The sequence below is a fragment of the Notothenia coriiceps genome, unplaced genomic scaffold (assembly GCF_000735185.1).
Source record: "Notothenia coriiceps isolate Sejong01 unplaced genomic scaffold, NC01 NC01_scaffold00026100, whole genome shotgun sequence".
NCBI lineage: Eukaryota > Metazoa > Chordata > Actinopteri > Perciformes > Nototheniidae > Notothenia > Notothenia coriiceps.
This window is the reverse complement of record NW_011358801.1, coordinates 113,583-137,387: the sequence shown is the minus strand read 5'-3', so window position 1 is coordinate 137,387 and position 23,805 is coordinate 113,583. Positions and strand designations below refer to the sequence as shown.

Here is a 23,805-nt window from a genome sequence, read left to right as displayed (position 1 = left end):
ACGGACAGATTAACATGTGTGTTACCGTATGCGCCTATATGGAAACGCAATGTTTGTTCAGGGCTTTGTGCATACATTCCTGCATGCATGTGTTATGTGTGTGTGTTTTGAGAACACCCTGTGCAACATATAAAATATTAAAAGGTGAAGATGGAGATGTCAGTGTGCTGGGATTGGCTGGGGACGTGTCATGATCCTCAGCAGGGCTATGAGCTGTGATAATGGTTGTCTGGCCCACCCACTCATTACTTCCATGTTCACCCCCACCCACCACCATCATCCTTGTTTTCCCACTGAGCAAATGACCTTCATGCCTGAAACGATTTCTCCTCCTGATTGCGCGAGGAGAGTATTCTCTAGATGTATAGCAAGGACCAAACAGCTTTGAGTTGTTGCTGCGCACCAATTCTGATTTCAGAGGATTTCATAGCTGAGTGGACACTGATGTCCTCGTGTCAGCTATAATGGGACCACTTTCCTTTCATGCAAATTGATCTGGGAAAGTAGAGCTAAGAGGCTGTCAGTACAGAGAGAGGGAGAAAATCTATAATCTTTTTTCAAAGATTTTCTTTGGAAGAAGAACAAAAAGAGGTTATCACAAAACATTTCAACTCACCACAATGATTAAGGTCACCGGTCCAATGAAGCTCCAGATGAAATGGTTATCAACCCTCAGCCAGCATCTAAAGGGTGCAAAGAGGATATTCAGTTGACGAAATTATCTCATTGCCAAAACACAGTTGTGTCTCATCGATCAGGTCCCAGCAGAGCCGGCTGCATGATACACCACAGCAACAGAATAGAGACTCCTCTGACCACAGAGAAGAAAACCCGACCTTGAGAGAGCGCTGGCCCCGTGCCATGAGAAGCTGCAGTCTAAAAGCCAGCGGTTATTGGACTCATGACTTCACAGTCTATAAATGTGGGATGTCTGACTGTGTGTATACCTTAGAGTCTGAACAGTAAACAATGTATTGTAGACAGTTCAAGAATGAATTGCACTTGCGTCTGTGTTTATCACCAGGAAACAAAAACGAAGTGAAGACTACAGCCATAAAATAGAGTTTGAAAAAACGTTAGCCTAAATTCCATAAATTAGAGGATTGCAGACTTACAAGTCATAAAACGTGCTGCTTGGATGAAGACCAGCAGAGGAAGTGCATAACATTTTAACTGACAAGGGGGGCAATTATCCACATGCAAAGAATAAAAAACCCAGTAGGCTGGTGCAGCTAGCCAGCGCGTTCATTAAGGTTGCAGCTTTGCTCACAGCCTCACAGAAATGTACACCCCATCACAGCTGCGACAGGGTGTACATTCACCAAGGGGCAGAGGTTCCACACTCTTTGGGATATTAATATCATTAGCACACACATGCATGCTGATGGGGAGAAGGGAAGACTAATGTTCCTCATTTTATTCAACAAAACAGGAATCCCTACAAAGATGTCACACTTACGCCCGCTGGGTGCCATAGCCTCTGTAGTCGATGGCGGCTGAGATTCCCACAACCACAGCCGGGATGAGGTACCCAGAGATGTAATAGTACTTCCTGCGCGAGAACTCGCTCTCAAACACCTCGACCAGCATGAGGTACAGCTGCACACCCTCCAGACACATCCAGGCGAACGCAGCCAGGAAGCAGAAGTGGAGAACGCCGGCAATGATGGAGCACACCAGCTGACAGGAACAAACATGCAGACATTACACTCAAATGTAAGAGGTTGTTCAAAGGGATAGAGGGATCTGACTTTTCAGACTTTTCCTTTTATTTTAAAAGCTCAATAAATGGTGACAGTAGCCCAGATTAGTAAGATCTGTACAGGATCAATTAGTGGGTCTATTTAAAGCTGACCCAATCAATATTTTTGATTGGATCTAATGACTACATGTAATGTGAAAGGGGTTGCTTAAGATTTTTTGTATTTCTCAGCTCAATGTTTAGCTGAAGCAGCAGGCAGCTGTTGACAGCAAAGAACCTTTGATAACCAACTGTGCACTACCTGCCTGGAACACAGACAAACAGCTTTAGCTGCCAAAGAGCCAAATATTTCCCTCAGGAGTTTGTAGAGACAAAATCAGAGCTAAAGGAGAGTGAATATTGGCCTTACATTCATCAGGTGTGCAGAAACACTGCAGTGCTCCACATGAATGTTAATGTTACTGGGTTTCTGCTGGGCGTGTAGAAAGGCTTACACCTTTATAAGGTGATAGAGTGGCAATGTTTAAATGTATTTATATCACCACTAGTTCTCAGAAATGACATTACAGTATATATGTAAATATATGTTTGGTACCATTTTTAGTGTTAGACATTTTTACTATTATTAGCTTAGCTAAGCTAATAATAGTAAAAAAAAACTGTATACATAAAATCATCAATACAATGGTCCTTAGAATCCACACTGTGAAACAAAGCTTAATTCAAAGCCATATCTTTTTATTTTAAGTTTTACTAAAGATGCAAAAGTTTTCAAAGACCTAAATAATGCAGTGTATATTAGGTAATGTATGGAATATTTGTATATGGTAAAATAGTGAAGCTTTAGAAACCCTTCCCCCCCAAATACATCCCGAGTTTGAACATTTTACTCAGAGTCAGCATCATAGATTCATTGAAGTGTTAGAACTAAAGATAGAGTATTTATATGTGGAATTTAAATATAATATGGATTGTATGCTAACCTAACAGCCACTGAATGTACCTTTGGCTCTGTCATGTTGATGCCCACGAGGTAGACGAGCTCGCCGATGAACAGGTTGAGGCAGAGGTTTTTGTGGATGGTGTTGCGGTCGCTTTGTAGACCTCTGAAGAAGCAGAATGTGAAGAGGCTGATGGCAAGGCAGACGAGAGACACAGCGATACCCATCCGGGTGATAACAGTGAGCAGAAGATCATGGACGCTTCCTTCCCCCTAAAGAGAAAGAGACACATTGTCTGAGAACAGAAGCAGGTTTTGCATGCTGTGTTCCTCCTGTTCAAAAACCCCATTAAAATGTCTCTTTCTAAGATTTGGTGCAAAATCCAGTCCCTGTGAGTTAGACAAAATATGTAGATTTCTTTCAAAGTTACAGTCTTTCAGTGTGGTAACTATGTTTCACTGTTGCAATGGAGATAGTATTACAAAAACAGTTAATTCTGTACAAAAAAGACATAACTTTAGAAGATATGCACTCAATTTGAGCAACTCAGACACCGTTGGTGTCTTATATTAGATCCAGCGACCCTAATCCTTTACCCTGATCCTACCTGATGACATTTGGCACTAAAAGAATGAACATGCTTTGATCACATGATGGCCATGTGGCAGAAAGCATCAGTTTTAAAAACGACCACAAAAACCACGTGATTGAACGTCCACATGTTGGTTCTCCTTTTTGAGGTGAAATCATACATTTTAAACTGAGCCTGTTTCAAGATGGGCAGCAAGCAAATGTGAAAATAGCAGACCTGACCATACAATTGCCACTGAAGGACATGGTGGCCCGAAAGTGAGGCAATTCCTCCTGTGATATCCGTAATTTTATTGAGGGCAGGAGTTGCAGTTGAGGTGATGTGCAGGGAATTGGTGTGAGGCTAAGCCTTTCCTCAGGGCTCTGGTTTCGAGCTGTGGTTAAGGTTGAGGTTAAGACAGATGACAGGGACAGAGTTCATGAAATGGGACGTATTATTAAAAGAACCACAAACTTATCCTTCACATTTATTACTGGCTAGGTCCCCGCCACACATGCTATTTATCATGTAATTGGATTGTAATTGCATTTCTCTACCAAATGGATCCTACACCACTTCAAGCGGGGTGGAAACACAAGTTAAATCTGAGGTTATACTGCGCCTTATGATTCTCAGGAACATATGCATGGAGGAATAATAGACACGGACCATAGGTAAAATATAATTACCTCTGATAATGGTATGGCTCTTCCTATCCTGATCCACAATCTCGCTCTTTTAAAGTGACAGCACGCTTCCTATTCCCCACCTCCTCCCCCACCCTTACCTTCTCCTCCAGCAATAATCTAATTATCTCCACTGAAATGGCATTCTTGTTCTTCGCCGTGTGCAAAAATCTGTCAGCGAGACGGAAGAACAACAAACTGAGACAGAAAAATAGACCCTGCAAACCACAAGGAGAGGGCCACTTACCACATTTCCCCGATGAGCCATGAGGATGGCGAAGTTGGTCAAGTGACTGCAGGAGCAAGTGGTGTGGCTCTTATTGGTTTCCAGCAGTTTACAGCCCTGAGTGGACCAGTATCCCATCATGCTGCGCTCTGAGTAATTCCAGAAGGAACAATTGGGGTTGTGGTAGTGTATCTTCTACAAAACGCAAACACAGAGAGAGAGAGAGACAGAGAGAGAGAGAGAGAGAGAGAGAGAGAGAGAGAGAGAGTGACGATTAAACATATACTGTATGAACATGCGCTGCAATATGCATGATTGTACACATATATATATCTAGCTGTAAGAAACAGAAAGTCAGTATACCTGATGTGCTAACAAAATTATTTAAATATAATCTATGGTTGGAAGAAAATGATCCAGATAAAGAAATATGTTTATTTGTTGAGATGTTGGAGGTTTTGGCAAATTCCAAGCACAGAAGAAGCATGACTTGCATCTCTACTGTACCTCTACTACAATCACCACCTGTACTGTAACACCGGCATAATATAGATGACTTCTCTTTACTCCAACAGTTTTTCTATAACAATGATCCATCAAAAGGATTCATTCGCCCTTCACTTCAACAGTTTGTGCAGCTGTTTCGGCTCTACAGTGTGGTCTGGGTGAGTCCCAGGAGAAGGCTTACATCCAGGTGCTCCAGTGTGAAGATCACGGGGTCTGCCACAAACACACGGCTGGACTCCTTGGTGATAGAAGCCGACAGGATGTGGGAGTTGACGGTGAGGGAGATGTTGCGTTTGCTCAGGTCCCCCATTCCCCTCAGTGTGGCGTTCTCGGTGCTGAGGAACTGACCCAGGTGTTTGTAGAGAACGAATACCAGCTTCGCCACACCTGCAACCGGCAATAAAACAATCATCAGACATATACAGCAGCATGAATCACAAAAAAAGGATTGATTTTGCAGTCATGGGCAAAATATTAAAGAAATACTTTCAGATTTTGGGAACAACTTGTCATAACAATGATTCAATGTTTTATTTCTCACCATTTTTGCTGTTGACCTTGACCGTGTTGGAGGAAAGCCGAAGAGACGCTCCACCCTTGCTTGTCTGAGGAAACCTGAAGTCTTGCACCTGACCGTCGGTGCTTAACACATACACATCCAACACTGAGAGATGGTAGAGCGTGAGGGGAATGAGAAAGAGATAGAAAAAGAGATAGAAAAAGAGGGATGTATTACTCATTGGGAATAATCTCAAAAAGCGATATGTGGTGTTTAACAGAGCTCCCCTAATTCTAAGCGGGGTGTGTGTAAAGACTCAAGGTTCATTGTACCAGTAACATCATCTTATATTATTGTCCAGACCCCGTAGAGTGTCATTTACTTAAAGGACCATGTCGCTAAGCTGTTAGTTGGCATTGTAAAAGCCTCCGAGGCAGGAACTAAAAGATAAAATGACAACAAGGGCAGTGATAGAGGATGAGCAAATGCAAGCATGCAGCCTACTGCAGCATGAATGTCAAATATTCATAGGATCAAAAATATCATTGAGATTTTACTTTTACTTTTTTCTCCCCTGTGGGTTCAGATAACTCTGGGCTCGACAAGCAAATCTCTGAAAATCCTCCAAATTCCAGCAGCCCCTCTCTCCGGCATGCCAGCTGCCGGGTGGTGTTCCCTTTGATGTGTGAAATTACTGAGGGGTCAGGAGGACACACGTATCAGCACACTCCCTCCCATCAGAAACGGCCTCACTTCCTCAGATAGATGGCTTCTGACAGTCGGAGATGAGGAATTGTCTCTGGTTGCACCCCTCCTCAGTGTAGTTTCTACTTCTCTTTCCCTCCCCTCTTCTTGCCCTTGTTGCATGCCTCGAGGTGCCGTTTTTTTTTTCTTTCTTCGACAAACTGCTAATTAGGAGCAACAATAATTTTCCCATTTTTTTCCAAATCTTCAAAGAAGGTTAGGTAAGCTGCTCTCGGAAATTGTGTGTTTCTTCATATGGCTGTTTTCATGTTTCTCTGCTGGAATATTATCTCTAATATGCAGATAAGCATGAGCTTGAGAAGCTCATAAAAACTGCCTGATGCGGTGATTAAGTGTCCAATATACAGCATATTACACAATGTATTAATCAGTGCTTTTGGAAGAGACACAGCAACTAGTCCTTATCAGCTTAGCTAACTACCATTTAATGGGAAAGGCTTGGAGAGAACTGATAGAGTGCCGTGTGAATGGAACAATGCTATTCAAATGGTTTCTTTGTTTCCCCCCAGAGGTCTGGACAGTTTATCTTTCAGCACACAGTCAATGAGGTGACTTTACTATGCAAAGCAAAAATATTAAAAATCAATGAGGTATAAGACAAAAGGGTGAGTAGGAGACCATATCCATAGCAACTAAGAGCTATGAGTATAAGTATGACAGTCTACACAAAACAGCCTTAAATGAATGAGACCATGTTGCTAATAAACTGCCTGTCAGGGCATATTTTCTTGTTGTTTTGGATACATCTAGTGTTTGTATGTCAGTGAAATATTGCCCTATTAAAAATAATATTCTCCTTTGGGAATAGCAAAAAAAAACAACCCTGAAGACAATTTTACCACACAGTTTGAAACACTTTTAAAGAGATTGATCACGGCCCAAACATAATAAATAAGGATTAGCATGACAATTGTGACTGACAGACATTTTCCTGTTATTTTTTAGTTTTATAGATGTTGGAGAAGGACTTACTGATATTCTCTGCGGGTACTTTAACTATCGCTGGCTCGATCAGGTTTTCAGCAAGGACAAATGCCCCTTCCTCAAGGGTATCCAGTAGCATGGTGGCGGCGTGCGATTGTTCCGTGGAATTCATGTCTTTCCAGGATTTCAGAGCTTCCGGCCTCAGGAGGTTGTCAACAGTGTCCACGATTGCCTGTATCCATGGAGACAAGTGAAATGTCAGCTCGCTGTTTCCTCCGATCATAACTTCAGTTTAATAACAAAGAACAGGATCGGGCAGCAAATAACAGAAAGGGCATGCATGGCTAACAGTGACAGCAGCAACAAGGACTGACACTGAAATATCAACATCACTCTGACTGAGGGTTCAAGGAAGACAAGGGTAACTAAAATAATAATAATGATGATAAAAAATGCAGTATGTTTTATTTAATATTCTGTTTATGAATAAAAGGCTTAATCAAAGGAAACCTCTTTTGGACCACTTTCTTTATCGAATAATGTAAAAATGCTTGAGGGGATGTAAAATACAAACCAAATGTTTTGCTTTTCTCTTTATTAAATGAAGCTGCCTACAAAGCTTCTTTCTCAGTTCTTTATTTTTAAGAAGGTATATTCCCAACAAGTACCACCATAAATCACAGTGCTATTTCCCTAACCGGATCCGCCCATAATGGCCTTGAACACTTTTCTCCTGGAGGAAAGTGGGCATTATCATGTAATCCATGTCCAGAGTGGCAGTTTGAGTCAAGATGGGGGAACATTTCTGCTTGTTTTCAATGGCAATCCTTTCATTTCCTGCTTTATGATAAGCAGTAAGTCAGCAAAACATTCCACCAAACCCACACAAGTATCATATGTTGATAAAACAGGAGTTTCCTTTGACCCTGGAAGAGTTCATGACTCCTGCCTGACACAACAGCCCCGACCTCAATTTCCCAAATCCCACCAAACACAGACAGTTTTACAAAGATTCTTAATCTAGCTCAACCCCTGGTATAAATCAGAGTGACAATTTAACCATAGGTGCCATTAACCACAGCAAGGCCCACCACAATAACGGTAATTAACCACAACAAGCCCTGCTCACTGTACCAATTAGTCACAGCTGTGATTATCCAAAACACTAATTGACCACAGACAGGATTATCCGTTTGCCTGAAATAACAAGAAAAGAAATCAACCAAAGTCTGCACCACTATATGATTAACCGCAACATTTACCCACTGAGATCATATTAAACACGGCCATGACTGTTTCCAGACGCGGGGCTCTCAGCGTGTCTTAATATCTCGTCCAGAGCACAGAAATCAATCTCTATGGCCCTGACCTTGCAGGCCACTGGAAGCCTGTGAGCTGTGACTATGATGGGAGTAAGTGTCCATGTGTCCGTGTGTGTGTGTGTGCGCAGGAGAGAGAACAGTGGCTATTATAGGGTAGGAGCCATTACAAGAGACAGACACTAACCTCCCTCGGTGAGCTATCCTCAAAGGAGCCATGAAACCGAAAGGGGGAATAAAATCTTGTCTCTAATTTGTGAAGCACCGGAAGAATCGGTGTATGGACTGACTCCTCTTTAATTCTCGCCTTGGTGGAGGTCACTTTGCAAATCACAGGGGCGCTACCTGAGGAGCTACCATAACTCGCTATAGATAGTGAAATGAAATGAGCTCGTCTAACAAGCCATCCCTGTCTAAGGGCTACAACCTATTATGAACATAACAGTTTCACAAGAACTAGCAGTAAAGCTAGCAGATCTGTGAGGCTGAACTTGAAGGCTTTTCTTTTAGCTAAATGCTAACATTAGCCTTAAAACTATTACTATTATGATGCAACGTTTGCCAGGTGTAAAGTTCAGCGCTTAGTGGGATAGCAGGTTAACATTGATAATTAGAACTGCACACAAGGTTAAAATGAGGCAGATGGTACATTTAGCAATTTGGACAAATTCAAATTGAGTTTAGGGGATCACCAAAGTTAGGGCAATTCATCCTTAGGGGGGACGTGAATGTCTAAATGTTATGCAAATCCATCAGATAGCTGTTGAGACATTTTTCTTAAAGGGTAACCTACACATCTGTTTACAGGTCTTGAGATGATGTTTGTGGTTCAGCTGCCTTGATTTTGATATATTCTTCAAACTGTCTAACATAAGTCTCACAAGGAGAGTCCAATGCTAAACCCCTGTCTTTTTAAACCACAAATTCCAACCTCATGGGGCCTCAACATGAAAAGCGAGGGGATCAACAAAGTCATTAGGATTCATTCTCTGGGCATCATGAATGTCTGTAGAAAAATGTCCTGGCAATCCATTCTACGGTTATAGAGATCTTTCATTCTGGATCAAAGTGGTCTAGGCCTAGAGATAGACTGGCCGACAAGACCTTCCATAGAGCTATGCTGCTAGCACTGCGAAAAATATATTCGTAGGGAAATGTAAGGCCTTTTTCTCTCAGTAAAATAAGACCCTCAAACTTTTAGGGGCCCCCATGAGCCACTGACAGAAACAAAATCTGTTCATTTGTATAATGCCATGCAAGGCATCTTCTCCCCAGTGTTTACACCATGCTTTCAGCAGAACCTAAACGAGGGAATATTTTTCAGTACAGCAGAGGAAAAACGTCTAGGCGAAAGACTAAAACTTCGAATTGAACACAAACATATTAATGGGCTCAGAAATTAATCTCACAGATAGCACACGGCTGCACCGGGTGGAGGAGATTTTTTTTGTGTTATGGGTACAAGGGAGACTAGAAATTGTACATTATAAGCAAGTGAAAATTGAGCACACTGCCACTTTGATCACACTTCTGGCTGACAGGGAGGTGCAATTACGACCGTGGGAAGGCAATTATTCACACAATGTATGAAGAGTCGACAAGAGAGATAAAAAGAGTGGGGGATGAGGAAAAGGAGGACAAATAAAAAAAGAAGGAAAGATTTACAAGTGATAGCACGCAGAGGAGGGGAAACAGGACAAAGACGGAGTGATATTGACAGTGGCGTCCTCAGTTGGACAGAATGAAGGGGGAACAGACAACCGAGTCAGAGGAGGAAGCAGCTACATCTTGTACAAGCAGGTCACCAGGCACAAACTGTAACAAGACAATCAAGGACATGGAGACAGACACTGCTGCATGCTGTTGGTAAGGCATTAGGGATCGGGGTACCAAAGCAACACGGAAAGCCTGCAGTAGTAGTTATACCTTCATGTACGCCCTGCATGTCTTCTCTCTTTTTTGAAGCTTTTCCACAAAACAAGAGGATCAAGCACAAAAGACAGATTGTAGAAAGAGGTGGTAAGAACACAGGAAGCATTAAGTCATGCCACTTACCATAACATACAGAAGTAATGAAAAGAAGAAAAGGCACAGGTCTAAAAACTACAACCTTGAAATGCCCCGACGGCTATAAATGTTTTCCGGGGAATTCTAAATATGAATATGTATATTAGTGAGGCGAAGGGATGAGAAATGCACAGCTGTGTAGGGAAAATGCTGAGACTAGATTCTGATGCTCCCAATTAGTGATGCTTTAAAATAAATGGAAAGATAAAATATGTGTGATGAGGCCATTTGTATTTCATGGCATGGAGATAGATTACTTTATATTAAAACCCTTTGTTTGTATCTTGGGATTAAATAAATCTCCATCTTCTACCTAATTGAGTCCAACCGAAGAAAATCACATACAGTGGCTTTCACACAGAATTGGAAAACAAAGAGATAACATTTTATTATATATTACAACCTTCACATAATAAACACCTCCTGGAAACACTCACACAGGAAAATAGTTCTTCAACCGAAACAAGGTTGCTGACATTTTCACCACCATTTACCACTTGTTGCTTTGCGGGAAAGGGCTGCATGACACGAAAAGGACCATATCATTGTTTAAAGTGGACCCATCATGCTATATTTGAAACATATATTGTAGGGCCATACCTATACAAAACATGTCTGTGAAAGTTTTTCAAAATACCAAACAGTTCACCCATTGTAGCCATCCCTCATACTGCTCAAACCCCTCTTTTGAAGCCCTGTTAGAGAAACGCGGATCTTGGGTCCTTAGCTTAAAAAAGAGAAAATAAGAGGAGGCGGAGCTAATGCCTGATCAGAATTCTACCGGAGATAAAGTTAAATTCTGCTGTGATAAAACGCCATCCTGTTTAAACCACGTCAAGGATTATTTCTGAAATAGTATGGAGCTCAAATGCTTTTTCTCTTGCAGGTTTATAACAAAGTGAGTTCTTTTTCTATTTCCTGCTTTTTAAAAACACGTGCTCTACACAGTACAGGTTAGCTCTGAGTGTTAGCGAGGCTTGCTAATGTAAACAAAGACGAGATTACGTCCAAAACACGTCAGGCATTGTTTCTGATAGCAACCTTCGATGGGTCCGCTGCAGATTTGACGTCAGTTCGGATGGAATCTGTATCCGCTCGTTGTACACCCGTTTTTAAAAGATTTGGGTACGGAGGAAAAGAGAGAAGGTTTTATTTTCTGATGCTGCCTGAGTTCCCCGACGCACCGGGGACACATATGTATAAAAGACATCACAAAGTGCATTTTCTATGATAGGTCCCCTTTAAGCTACTTCAGTACAAATCATGAACGTGTGATTTGTCGTTAACACAACAAAACTTGCTAATGTCCTTTAACTGTTGTCAATGTTGCTTGTCATCAGTCAATCACAAGCCTGAGTTTTTTATTTTGATGTACACCTCAGTTGGAAACCTGTTCTGATCTTCAAAAACAATGTAGGTGTCTTGAACATAAAGCCACAAAACAGGGGCATCATTCTGGTGCAAATAACCTTGTTTACAGAGCAACTGATGTCTAGAAAGTCTGAATAACAATGTAATTTTTCAATCTGTCACTCATCTCTCCATGGGACTGCCTGCAGCTGAGAGCTGTAAGTACGTCTTGGGCCTACTCCTTTCCTGACGAGCGAGGAAGCAGTTCCACACTTGTCAGCAATGAAGAGTTATTCTTTGTGTTGTAAGGGGGCTCATGGCCATTAGCTTCTTTAAGGTAAAACTGCCAGGTGAGCCTGGGTTTCCAAAGCCGGTAATTACTAGGGAGCTGTAGAGGAATGAGATCCCCTCAGGGCTAGACCTGCCTTCCTAGCCCCCTCACCCAAGACTCTGCGTGTCCATGAATGTGTGTGAGTGCATGCATGTGTTGTGTGTGTATTAGTAGGTGTCCTGCTAATGACGTCCTGAATCATGCTGACAGAGTTGGGGGGAAAGGGAGACAGAGCCAATGCGAGACATGAATTTCACAGTACCTTGTTGAAGCTGCGCCCAGCTGAGTCTTTCTCGCTGGGTCTGAGCTCCTGCAGCTGAGCATCCAGGATATCCACGAGCTGCTCCATCAGACGCACCGAGGAGCTGACGTCTCCGGCAAACACCGGGCCCTGTGTGTGCCGTGCCAGCTCATTGGCTAAATTAGCAGCATTTTCGCCACTCCGAATCTAAAAACAGCAACAAGGGAAAACAGGCGGGTGTCAGAGAAGCAGGCCTGAGATGCTTCTGCAAGCTGAAGCTGAAATAATGTATCCCGCATACACCCGGAGTGTCACAACCCATTGCTTGTTCAGGAGGAAAAAAAGTAACTGTGTGCAGGCTGAATATAAACACAATGAAGCATGTTTATCGCGGAACATAATGGCATGACTCTAACACACAAACTGAAGAAAATAAAATAAAAATCTGAATCAATAAGCTGTCAGTGTTTCCTCATCGGTGATCAGTGTGTTCATGGCTGTTATTTTACAGCCCTCCTGCATGCCTTGACTTAGCTTTGACCCAATTCCTTACTAAATCTATAGAGTATATACCGTATACTTATCTCCATGCTATAAAGCTTTTTGCACTTTGCATACAAGAAATCAATTTACTCTTCCATTTTGTACTGAGAGGGAAATGAAGCAATACATGCAAGCATCAATCAAAATGTGACTTTGGACTTGCACTGCCAATTAAACTTCACAAGGAGAAAGCTAATGCAGCGTTCATGTCATTTCATACAGACAACGGCTACGAGTGACTGAGTGGGAGCAACATGCATGCCACATATCAGTATATCTCCCACTTAGAGAAAATATCATAACAGTTTGTATAATGGCTGCAAAACCACCATATTATATATATATTGATATATAATAATAATTCAATGCCATTTCTAATAGAATCAATACATTCAATCGTACACATTATGTGTCTGCTTTCACTTGAGTATGAGAAAATATCTAACCAAGGCTAATATTTATCTCGTGTCACTACTAGACTATCAATGTATAAAACCACCTCAGAATATTACTGGGCGTTTCTAAATTGGAATAAAGTGTAGGTTTTACCCTTATTCTCAATGTGGCAACATGGCATGTTTGCAGTTAATGGGTTTTCAGACATATCATATTGAAGCTTTAACACAATTTATTTGAGTGTTTTGCATTTGCGAGAAGCTTCTATGTACACACATTGTGTCATAAAACACACTCAAACATTAAGCTGATTTCCTGTGGCTACGGCTTGTTTCTTTAATATGCTATACTTCAAAAACCTATAATTAGTAATTGTGACAATGCCAGCTACCAAAAGCCCTCTCTGAACCTCCTGCAGGTGCAAAGTGTTTTTCAGGTCGAGAGAAATCTCCTCAGAATGCAACATGTTGTGTGTTTGTGTTGCATTACGGTCTGTTCAGACTACTGAAATCATTATCTGTGTGCGTCTTCATTACATTTCTACCTGCATGACTGTTGAACTTCAAAGCAGATGAGTCAGAAAAGAAAGAAGCTCTGGCTCTTTGATTCTCAGATACTGACGGTAGAACATAGCATTTACTCTTGATAGCTAATTTATTTTGCCATCACACTTATAAGCTACACTTTTAAAAAAAAGGCTTTTCATCTTATTTACTCCTGACAACTCTCTGCTAGTATTCGGAAAAATAAAGAAAGCAAACAAAAGGGTCAAAAATTGCCACTAGATGTTTTATTTTTTGGCTTGTAACATGTTTTTTGCTGCTATATTTTGCAACTGACACATTGCTGTTTTACCTTTTGTGCCACTTGAGTCACCCAGTGGGAGGTGCAGTTGCTGAGGTCTGGTCCTTTGGAGCACCAGGCCCCTGCCACAGTGCAGAGGAAGGAGGCGATGCCTGCAGTAACACAGAATAAACACAACAGTTGGAGGGAAGCCAAAACCTTTGCTCAGATGCAGTTCCTCCCGCTGATCCCTCATTCATACAGACTCTCTGGTGCAGGAAACTAACTGTTTAGCAGAAGCAACCACTTCCAAACAATTTGAAAGGGCTGCAGGCTTTGTACAGTCTACAAAAACAGAAAAACACGTAGGAGGCATACTAAAACATTATCAGGTTCCTACATTGCTTGGACAAACCTGGCAAACAAACTGTTATTGAATGTAAACATATTCCAGTATTGTAAACATTGTATATGCCATGCATGTCAAAATATTCCTAATGAACGCCACTTCACTGACAACAGTGACAACATACATTATACAAACTAAGAATCGTTCCCTTTTCACCCCCAAAATCAAAACATTGTCTCTTTTTCACTTTCATCCCACAATAGCCCTGCTTTTTCTGTTGACAGTCATGTCAGTCTCTGAGATGAGGTGTTAAGGTAACTTGTGAGGGATTCCTTTGTGAGCATCATTGTCAACTGAACTGTTACAACAGCACAATGATCCCCTTAATGCTGGCTTCCTATCCTCGCAGGAGAAATGATAATGTGAGAAATAACTAGGAAGACACTGTCTGAATGTAATTAAGACACAATGTAGACATTGGATTTTGGCAGTGCTTTCTAATTAATAACTTCCTAAATGATATCCATTAACTTCATGGTTTCTGTGCTCTGTTAGGAGGGAAATGAGGCAGAGACAGAACAGATAGATCCGCGCACCAAATAGCCCCTGTTTGAGGGATTTTGTTACGCTGTAATAGGGCAATGGGCATTTTTCTCTGTCCCTGTGCTCTTATAGGGTTTCAAAATGACACACAAACAGGAGCAGCTTTACAATTTTTTCAGGGAAGTGACAAGGCTCTAATCATGCTATATTATAGTTTAAAATCTGACATGCCCACTGGGTAAAATGTTGTATACTTAATAAATTGATGCAATGGAAATAACCATATTCTTTTAAGCTTTCTTCCTGATCATTTGTAGGCTGAGAGTGTGATTCTGACACTCTGTTTGAAAAGCTTGATTGTTAATGAAAAAAGAGGGGGAAAAAACGCTTACAGTTTACCAAAACAGAGTGGTAGTAGCGAATAATCAAGATTATTAAAAATAGCTAGACTTGATGTAGATGAAAATATAACAAAAACACGTGAACCTGATTGTACAATCAAATGCTTTTGACCTTTTGCGTTTCCTTATTCTTAGAAAACCATAAAACCATGTAACTAAATTTTTATGTTTTTGTTCACAATACTGTTTCTGTTTCTGAAAATGACAACTAGCATCCTGCAGAGAGAACATCTGGGGGGGGGGAAGGTTTCGAAAATCAAAACAAATATTTTCCCCATTTACTGTTGGGTTTCTTTGGAAGTTTGTCCTTGTCAGATGTGAGGGTCCAAGGACAGAGGGTGTCATATTCATAATTCTGCTACTAGGGCTGAACGATTAATCCAATTTTAAATCGAAATCACGATTTGAAATGATGCGATTATCAAATCGCAAAGCCTGCGATTTTTTTTTAACATTCTTTAATTTTTTTACTATTTTTTTTACCATTTTTTTTTTTTTCTTGTGTGTCAGTCATCCACACCAATCAGAAGTGCTGTGCTGTGCTCCACATGTACCAATGGTTAACCAATCAGAAGTGGCCCATGATAGAAGGTGATAGACAGATTGATCCAATCACCTGCCAAGTATTTTTGAAAGGCCTGCCCTTTCAAAACAAACCATCTGAGTCAGGTTAGTAATGCTCCATCACATGTGTTACATCTATTACAGGGTGAATCTTAAACTGAAGCTTGACTTTAAAGCAACCCAACGGAAGTTTCATGTAAGTTTAGTTCTTTCACTCGTAGCTCGGGCTGCGGGGGTGCTAGAGACGGGAGCATGTTGATACGACCTTCCTAGCCGGAGATATGGCCGCATTTTACAATAAACTTACGTTGGGTCACTTAAAAACAAATATCGCAATTCGAATCGCAATCGCAATATTTGTCAGAAAAATCGCAATTAGATTTTTTCCCAAAATCGTGCAGCCCTACTCTGTACAAACTGTAAAGTCCACTGAGACAAATGTAAAATGTATGATATCGGGCTACATAAATAAACTTTGATTGATTGATATTAGAATTCACTGTAAATGTAATGGTGGGCCTACCTTTGGTCCCTTTAGGACAGGGCCTCTCCACAGTGCTCCCAGTGTGGGTCTGGGGCCAGTCGATGGCTCTCCTCCGGGTGTCCTCACAGAAGCGCCTTGGTGTCGGTGGCAGCTCAGCGACGGTGGGTTCTGCTGTACTTGAGCCACTTTTGTCCTCAAACGGGTCCCTCCCATCTCTTGGATCTGCTCCTACTACAGTGGTGTCGCCCTGCCCCTTCATGGTGGACGCGGCCGTGGTGCTGATGACGGTGGTCTTGCTTATAGATGGCGAGATGGAGAAATCTTCACTGGTTGGCACTGGAGAGAGAAAGGGTGTAGATGCTAGGGCTTGACTCATAAATGTCTTTTTACTTGAGCTGCCATCGTTTCTAGCAATGGAGTACCGTGGCTCGTTGGCACTGAGTTACTGCTGCCCATGATTTCTGGAAATAAAAAGCTTCATGCAGCTTTCACCCGTAACTCCACCTCTTTTTTGTTCCTTCACAAAAAAAAGCAAGGCAAACCTGCCAACACCAAACATCTATCTCTCTCTTGCTATTTTTAGTTTTCACAAGGCCATAAACAAGACAAGCGGTGTTGGTGGGGCATCCTTTGACAAAAGCAGTGATTTCCTTCCAACAGAGTCAGTACCTTGGGCTGATTAAATGTCAACAATGAAGATAAAGCCTGTCTGCATTTTACTTTTTTCTGTCTAGTTTATCTCTATCACTTTAATAAAGCTGCCGTGCTGAAGGAGAACTGCAGTGCTCCAGGCAAAAACATACATCAGCAATAATGTGATTCCACTATATCCAATCCACGCCCACCCTGCGAAGCAAATCTATATGTGAATGTGCACATGCTAGTGTGCAAGTGTGCTTGTGTTTGCTCCATTGCTCAGGTGTGTTTCTGCTTAAGACCACTGCGTCCGCAACAGATGTATAGCCACTGCAAAGAGCCTGGAGATAACTAGGAAATGAGAGCAGGAATAGGAAATCTATCAATTGTATACAGTATGAATAGCCAATAAAAATAAAACATGATGAATGTTTATATGTATCTGGGTATGTGTGTCTATATGGATATGGTAGTCTCCTATATTAATCATTATACGTTTTCAGCCACAACCACCTGATTGTATTTAGAGATAAAAGCAGCTCCTCACAATGAGGTCTGACTTTGTGAAAGGCCCTAAAGTGTTGTCTTCACGTTCCCTTGGTGCTTCTAGGAAAATGCAATATCATGCTATCTGACACTCCATCATCAGACAAATATCTCCATTTCCTGAGAGAGAGCGGTGACAAAGCCCACATTTCACGTTTCACACTAATCAGCCAGTCAGGGGAATCTTTGCTTTTTCATTTCAGTGAAATATCTGAGTTTATTACAAAGCTGATATTTGGCGATGTAGTCAGGAGGCCACGGCAGGGAGGTAGCAGTATTTCTGTGATGCTCACTGTAGGAAGATAAGCTGCAAACCTCCCTGCGGTGCCGGCTGAGTTGTGACATTTCACTCAATGACCTTTACTCCTATCAGGAGCTCTGGCTAATTACCTTACACTCAGTCATTGTGTGTCTGTTATCCACCCGTTCACAGCGCAGCACGGCAGCAAAAGTAACAGCTGACATGTGCGGTTAACTTGGGCAGACTGTCATGAAGTGTTCGGTTAGCCCCCACAGGTTTGAAGGTATCACAATTACTCCCAGGAAACAAGGGAAATTAAGAAACTGGACCGCTGACAATTAGAAATGTCTTGTTATATCTCTTAGTGGACAGGATCACCATTGCCTTTTATTTAGAAGTAATATCAGATAAAAGATTTAATACTTTATTTATATTTTAACATAAATTAGTTGAAAGGAATTTGCCATATAGAAGTACGCTAAAACACTTTTTTCCCTTAACATAACTTGCTATTTAAAAAAGAAAATGTTTCACATATATTATGTATACCCTTTGAAGCTTTTTTATTGACTCAGGAAAAGAGAGATGATTCATGGGCTGACTCTTTTGATTCAATATTCAGGTATAATGCAATACAAGGGCAAGTGTAATTAGGTTTGAGAATATTAAACCTCTCCATACCTGAGCAAACTTCTGCTTCCCACAGGCTGATATGAGCCCTAATATGCATCTGCCTGAAACAACTTTTTTGCGTCAACTGATTAACCTGCTCCTGAAACCATATTGCTCCAACTCCTGAGTCCAAAGCCCTCTGCCACCCACACACACTTGATCACACATTATCATACAGCACAGAGACATGTTCTGTTCAGTGTTTCTTTGTCATTTCTGAAAAAGCTTTTTAATAGCTGTAATTATCATCAGCAATTCAAACAATTCAGAGAAGCTGCAAAAACTTGGATTATTACGTACAATGTAAAGAAAGATATGTGTCCACATCTACATGTTAGTGCTGCAACAAATAACTTTTATCATTTTCAATTAATCCGACCATTATTTTCCTTATAGACTGTGTATAATACAAAGAAAACCTGGCTTTGTTATTTCACTATTTTCTGATATATAAGAGACCAAACAATGAATGTATTATCTGAGATATTTAGCAGAGTAATCTAACATTTATATAATTTTGCAGTCCTAATTCACTTTATCTAAAGAAGATTGTATTTATAAAAAAAAAAAATCATATTTAAACTATTGTTTAGTCATTTCATTCTACTAAACATTAAGTTGTTTTCTAATTTTTCACTGTCAGTCAGATTCATGAATTCATATCGCTTTAATAATAAGGGGTTTTAAGATGGCCACCGAATCATTATTTTTTTTTAATCAAAGACAAGATACAATCTTTGTTGATATTTACAGTCTAGGGTAATCAGAGAGTAATTATGAAGGACATTGAGAATATCACATAAAAAAACATACTCATTTAATATTACATCAAGCAATGTGCTTGTCAGATGTTGAATCATTTGCGGGTTTATTTTGATGTCTCTGCAGCATACGTGCTACAATTTTCTTTTGATTGTGGAGAGCACATTCCCCTCCAGTAAGAGTGCCGTGTCCTCTGATAGCACTCAACCAAGAGAGGGCTGCACCAATTAGCTGCCATTTCTCTCAAGAGGCAGTGAAGTCACTCTTTATGGGCAATCTGACACCAGAGGCATACTGTCGCCATATGCTGAATAATACCTCTTGTAAATAATAGAAGAGTTGGAGATTGAAGATTTGACAAATGGCTGTCACCAAAGTCTAAACCAGAGTGTGTAAAATTAAACAGAGCTTAAAAAAATTAAAACCATTATGCAAGATCATCAATCAAGATATCAGAGATGAAGTAGAATTAGATTCATTACTTTATAGGCCCCCAGAGTAATATAAGTATCTGCGTGAGAGTGAGATGACAAAACAATATTAAACCAGAATCAGATGATCAGAGATGTAGATATTATATTTTGCCTTGCTTGTGCGGCTTACTCTGCAACACTAAAATAGGCTTTCCCTATTTAAAATTACACATACAGTAAAAAGCAGTTAGAATTACAAACGGCAGAATAAATGCATCATAAGCTGCCTAATACCGGCTATTACGGAAGAGCAATGACAAGTCCCAACCAAATCAAGCGGTTTTTAATTGGTTTAACATTTTTAAGATGAATCACATACAAGGCTAATCCACCAAGTACAATGACAAATAGACACTTATAGTTGTAAGGAAAAATCAAATAGGCAGTGCTCAGTCAAAAGAATATCTCTACAGCAGGGTTTGTTTGCACTGAAGAAAAGGCTGAAAGCGATAAATGTGTGCCGCAGTCCTCTTTTCTTGCCCTTGAAAGTTAGCTTTCGTCAAAGCGAGAAGCACCTTATTCAGCTGCATACTTTCTAACCCATATGAAAAGGTGACCAAAATGAAAACGAAAACGTGGTGAATGCACCGTGAACTTGAAATTCAAGAACAAGAATAAGAAAAGGTAGGCATACAGCACGACAAATGTAAGGGTGTAGCCAGCTGCTAGTTAGCTTAGCACATGGACTGGACAACAGAGAGGCAAGATAGCCTGGCTCTGTCCAAAGATAATACAAGTCATTAAGCTCATTTAAGCACCTTTAAAGCTCACACACTTAAATTGTAAGAGTAAAAATGTGATGTTTCCCTTTAAAGGGTTATCATACACCAAATAACCATGATGTTGTGCTAACAAAAACAATCACTTCCAGGTAGCCAGGTATTTCTGTTGTAGTTTGAAACGTAACTTTAACATTTAAAGATATTTAGTTAAACATTGTGGTCCGATCTTTCTGACGTTCCTGCCATTGTTATTGTATGTGCAATGCAGACTTGCTAGCCTATGGAATGAACATATATCCCAAAATGGCCTAGACTTTTGCTTTACCCAAACCAATAGGGTGTTGCCACGCTGTCAGTCCTAATATACCACAATGAGTAAGACATGTGTGCCTCCATGTGTGTGGGGCTTCATATATCTGTATTCATTGTGCATTAAAGCTTGACTCAGTAACAAGACCATCTCAGAGCAGAGGATCCGTGTGCGAGCTACAGTTGGTCTTTTTTGTGTCTTTACCTAGAGCCAGTGTTGGTAATTAATGACAGAGAAACAGGTCCCTGAAGACATGAATTTTACATTAGGCTGTTAAATGCGCTCATGCTGTTCTGCTTCATCCAAACCTACGTGACAGGAGCATACGGCTTGGCATGGACGGTGAAGGACCACAATGCAATTCAGCTGTAGTTTCCTAACCAATGCTGTGGAATATGTCTTGATTTCTGCTTAATGGAAAAACTCAAGGCATCGATAAATTGTTTCAGGGCCTCACTGCTTTTTTGACACTTGTTCTTTAAAGAGCACTAGACGGAAAAAGCTCTGCCGGACATATCCTGTGTCTGTGCAGGGTAATTTATGATGCCTGAAACTGAGTACTGGGGAGCAGCCGAAACAGAGCAGTCACAACTAGATGGTCTGAGTCAGACGAAGGCTCACAATAAAGACCCATGCATGCAGACAGAAAGATATATGTGCAGACAGAAATACACTCGGAGCAAAAACATTTCAAACATCACTGTCGTCTACACATATAATGTCGACTTAAACAATTTTCTGCCATAATCTTGTCGGGGTTGATACAGACTGAGAATAACAAGTAGAGCTATTGCAAATCTCCTGACTCCCTTACCTGAGCCTTTATTCCTGTAACCGAACATCATGCTTCAGAGGTGGAACACAGGCTTAGTGCATGAGACATCTATAAATGTCCTCTGTCTTGACGGCCCACTCGGAAGCGTCGCACAGGGATATACCAAAGTGCATCAAGATGCTCAGCTGGGTTTAGTCACAAAATGGCTGAGCAAAAAAAAACAAAAAAACACACCAGCTTTGTAATGATAGATATCTATCATGTGGCATCCAGGATATGAAATAGTACTTTTGCTTGACATTTCAATTCAGCTCTGAGCCCACTTGTGCTCACTGCTTCCAGATTAAGCTGAGTGGCTAAGCCTTTCGGACAAAGCCATTCATTTTATGCCTCTCGTCTTTAAGGCTTCCGATCAATGCTACCTCAAATACAAATTAATTTTCTCCTCTCTCTCCTTGTTAGTTTGAAATGCTCTCGGCAATTGCCAACTCCCTTGATTGGTTTTTCTGAATTCATTGGACTGAAATCAGTTAATGCTTTTGCACATCACAGAGAATACATTAACGGTGTCCCTTTCAGTTTTGTAACGGCGGCGCTTTGGTGTGCTTTCTATTGGCATGCACCTCATTCAGAAAGACCTCTGAGAAGGTGGACTCTCTAAGTATTGATCATTGCTGTTTTGTGTTCACAATGAATTAACAGAGGTTAGACATTTTCTTTAAATGCGTGTGAATTGTCTGCAACAATAAGCTGAAAGATCAATACGGGTAAAGATCCTAGCTAATCAATTCAACCAGGGCCAGAATTAAGAAACCCAAAGTGTTACAAACACTCTACACAAGGTAAAGAAAGATTCCGCCAAGTTCAACTATTTTCTGCTTTGATCACTTTTCTCAAACTCTCTTAATAGAAACCCCTAACCCTGCCAGCACTTCAGCACCCCTCTAGGATGAGCAATACAGTGAAGGTTGATGCTTCTGACAGAAAAGGACACTGACGCTCGTTGTGTTGCATGAGTTCTACAAAGGAGAGAAATGCAGCGGGTTTGGTGTTCGAAGTAACTTCTCTCTGTGGTCGATGAATCTTAATGGGCACAATTAATTTTCTTTACGCCTCGAGGGCCCCTCAGTTTCAGAGAGAGAGACATTATTTCAGCACCATTAGATTACTCTGCAGAATAGGTTGTTTAATTCAACACCATATCATGGGCAGCAATAAATCTTAATAGCTACACAGTAAAGAAGTTAAAGGTGTAGATCCAGACAAAAAGAAGAAGCTAATAAACAAGAACCAATTATTTTCAAGTGCCATTCAAAAAAGTGTGGCGTGCTGCCGTTGGCCTTGGCGCCATGAGATGCCCGCTCTCCTTCTTGAGCTCACAACATTTAAAAATGTTCCGCACTTAATGATGCACAGTGACAAGTTGTGCTGCAAGGATGCATTTCTGATTGGATCCCAATAACAAAACAGCGAAAGGATACGGGTATTTAGAATAATGAGGGAAATCAACTATCAACGATGTTCTGTTGGGTTCCTTCATTAAACGTGCTGTTCATGAAGCAAGTGGCAACTCTGCGCCTATGTGGCATTTATGTTTACCGAGGCATTACAGTAGCTGAGAGAGCACATTAAACCCTTCATTGAAAATACTCTGTGATGGCCACTTTCCTCCTCTCCCTGAGCCTCTTTTGAGACAAGGAGGGTAATTATGATAATTCACTTGTTAATTACATTTACATACATCAGGACGTGAACAGTTGAGCAGGCAGTTTGCATGCATGGAGAACTCATTAAACTTTGAGTATTTTCATATCTCCTCCAACATACTCTAAATGGAGGCTAGGGTTGTTCAGCAGAACAGGCGTAAAGTTGTACCCCCTCCACCCCCACCTCGTGGGTGTCGAGTTATCATGCTGGGGAGATTCCAGGGAACGGCAGGAATACAAACAGACTTGTTGACAAGAGGCCAAAGTTCAGGAGCACACAGCCGCCATTGAGATATCAACGCTAACCCCCCCTTCGGGAGCTCAGGTCAGGACTCAAATTTCCCCCCGGCAACCCCTCCCGAATATCCAGAAGTTAAAATCATAATTTAATCCAGACCAGTGCTCAGGGGCAACATGAGCTTCTAGCGTAACGAGACTTCGGGTCAAGATCCTGATTTCCCCATTTCACACAGGAGACATGGCCCGGCTCTATGGGATAAGGCGGCTGCTGTCAGGCAATTAGGCCCATTACCATCTTAATGCAAGGTCTCTGTCTGATGACACATATGTCACCTCTCAGCACTTCACAGATTAATTTAAGCTCTCTAACCGCCTGACAAGATTCTTCACTGTAATTGATCTCTCTTTTTACAGCTACTCTTGTGCGCTCTTGTGATTCACCATGTGGTACACAACGCACACACACATCGGCCTGGTACTTTAAAATATCATGCTACAATAGGATGGCTATTATCTCCTAATCTATTGTA

General features: G+C 41.1%; 1 protein-coding gene across 4 annotated transcripts in view; it reads right to left on the bottom strand.

Moving 5' to 3' along the window:
• Positions 1–607: 607 nt before the first annotated feature.
• The window catches only part of LOC104956561 (latrophilin-2-like), a 45,557-nt gene continuing 22,359 nt past the window's right edge, over positions 608–23,805 (bottom strand). For 2 of the 4 annotated variants that reach the window (XM_010784058.1, XM_010784059.1), the window contains 11 exons: positions 16,232–16,528; positions 13,924–14,024; positions 12,151–12,336; positions 10,067–10,105; positions 6,870–7,053; positions 5,175–5,297; positions 4,815–5,020; positions 4,148–4,321; positions 2,706–2,915; positions 1,460–1,680; positions 608–683 (listed from right to left, as the gene is read on the bottom strand). In XM_010784058.1, the coding sequence (XP_010782360.1) occupies positions 608–683; positions 1,460–1,680; positions 2,706–2,915; positions 4,148–4,321; positions 4,815–5,020; positions 5,175–5,297; positions 6,870–7,053; positions 10,067–10,105; positions 12,151–12,336; positions 13,924–14,024; positions 16,232–16,528 (1,817 nt within the window). The remainder of the gene's footprint in view (positions 684–1,459; positions 1,681–2,705; positions 2,916–4,147; positions 4,322–4,814; positions 5,021–5,174; positions 5,298–6,869; positions 7,054–10,066; positions 10,106–12,150; positions 12,337–13,923; positions 14,025–16,231; positions 16,529–23,805) is intronic. The other 2 variants (XM_010784060.1, XM_010784061.1) reach the window with 1 other exon arrangement.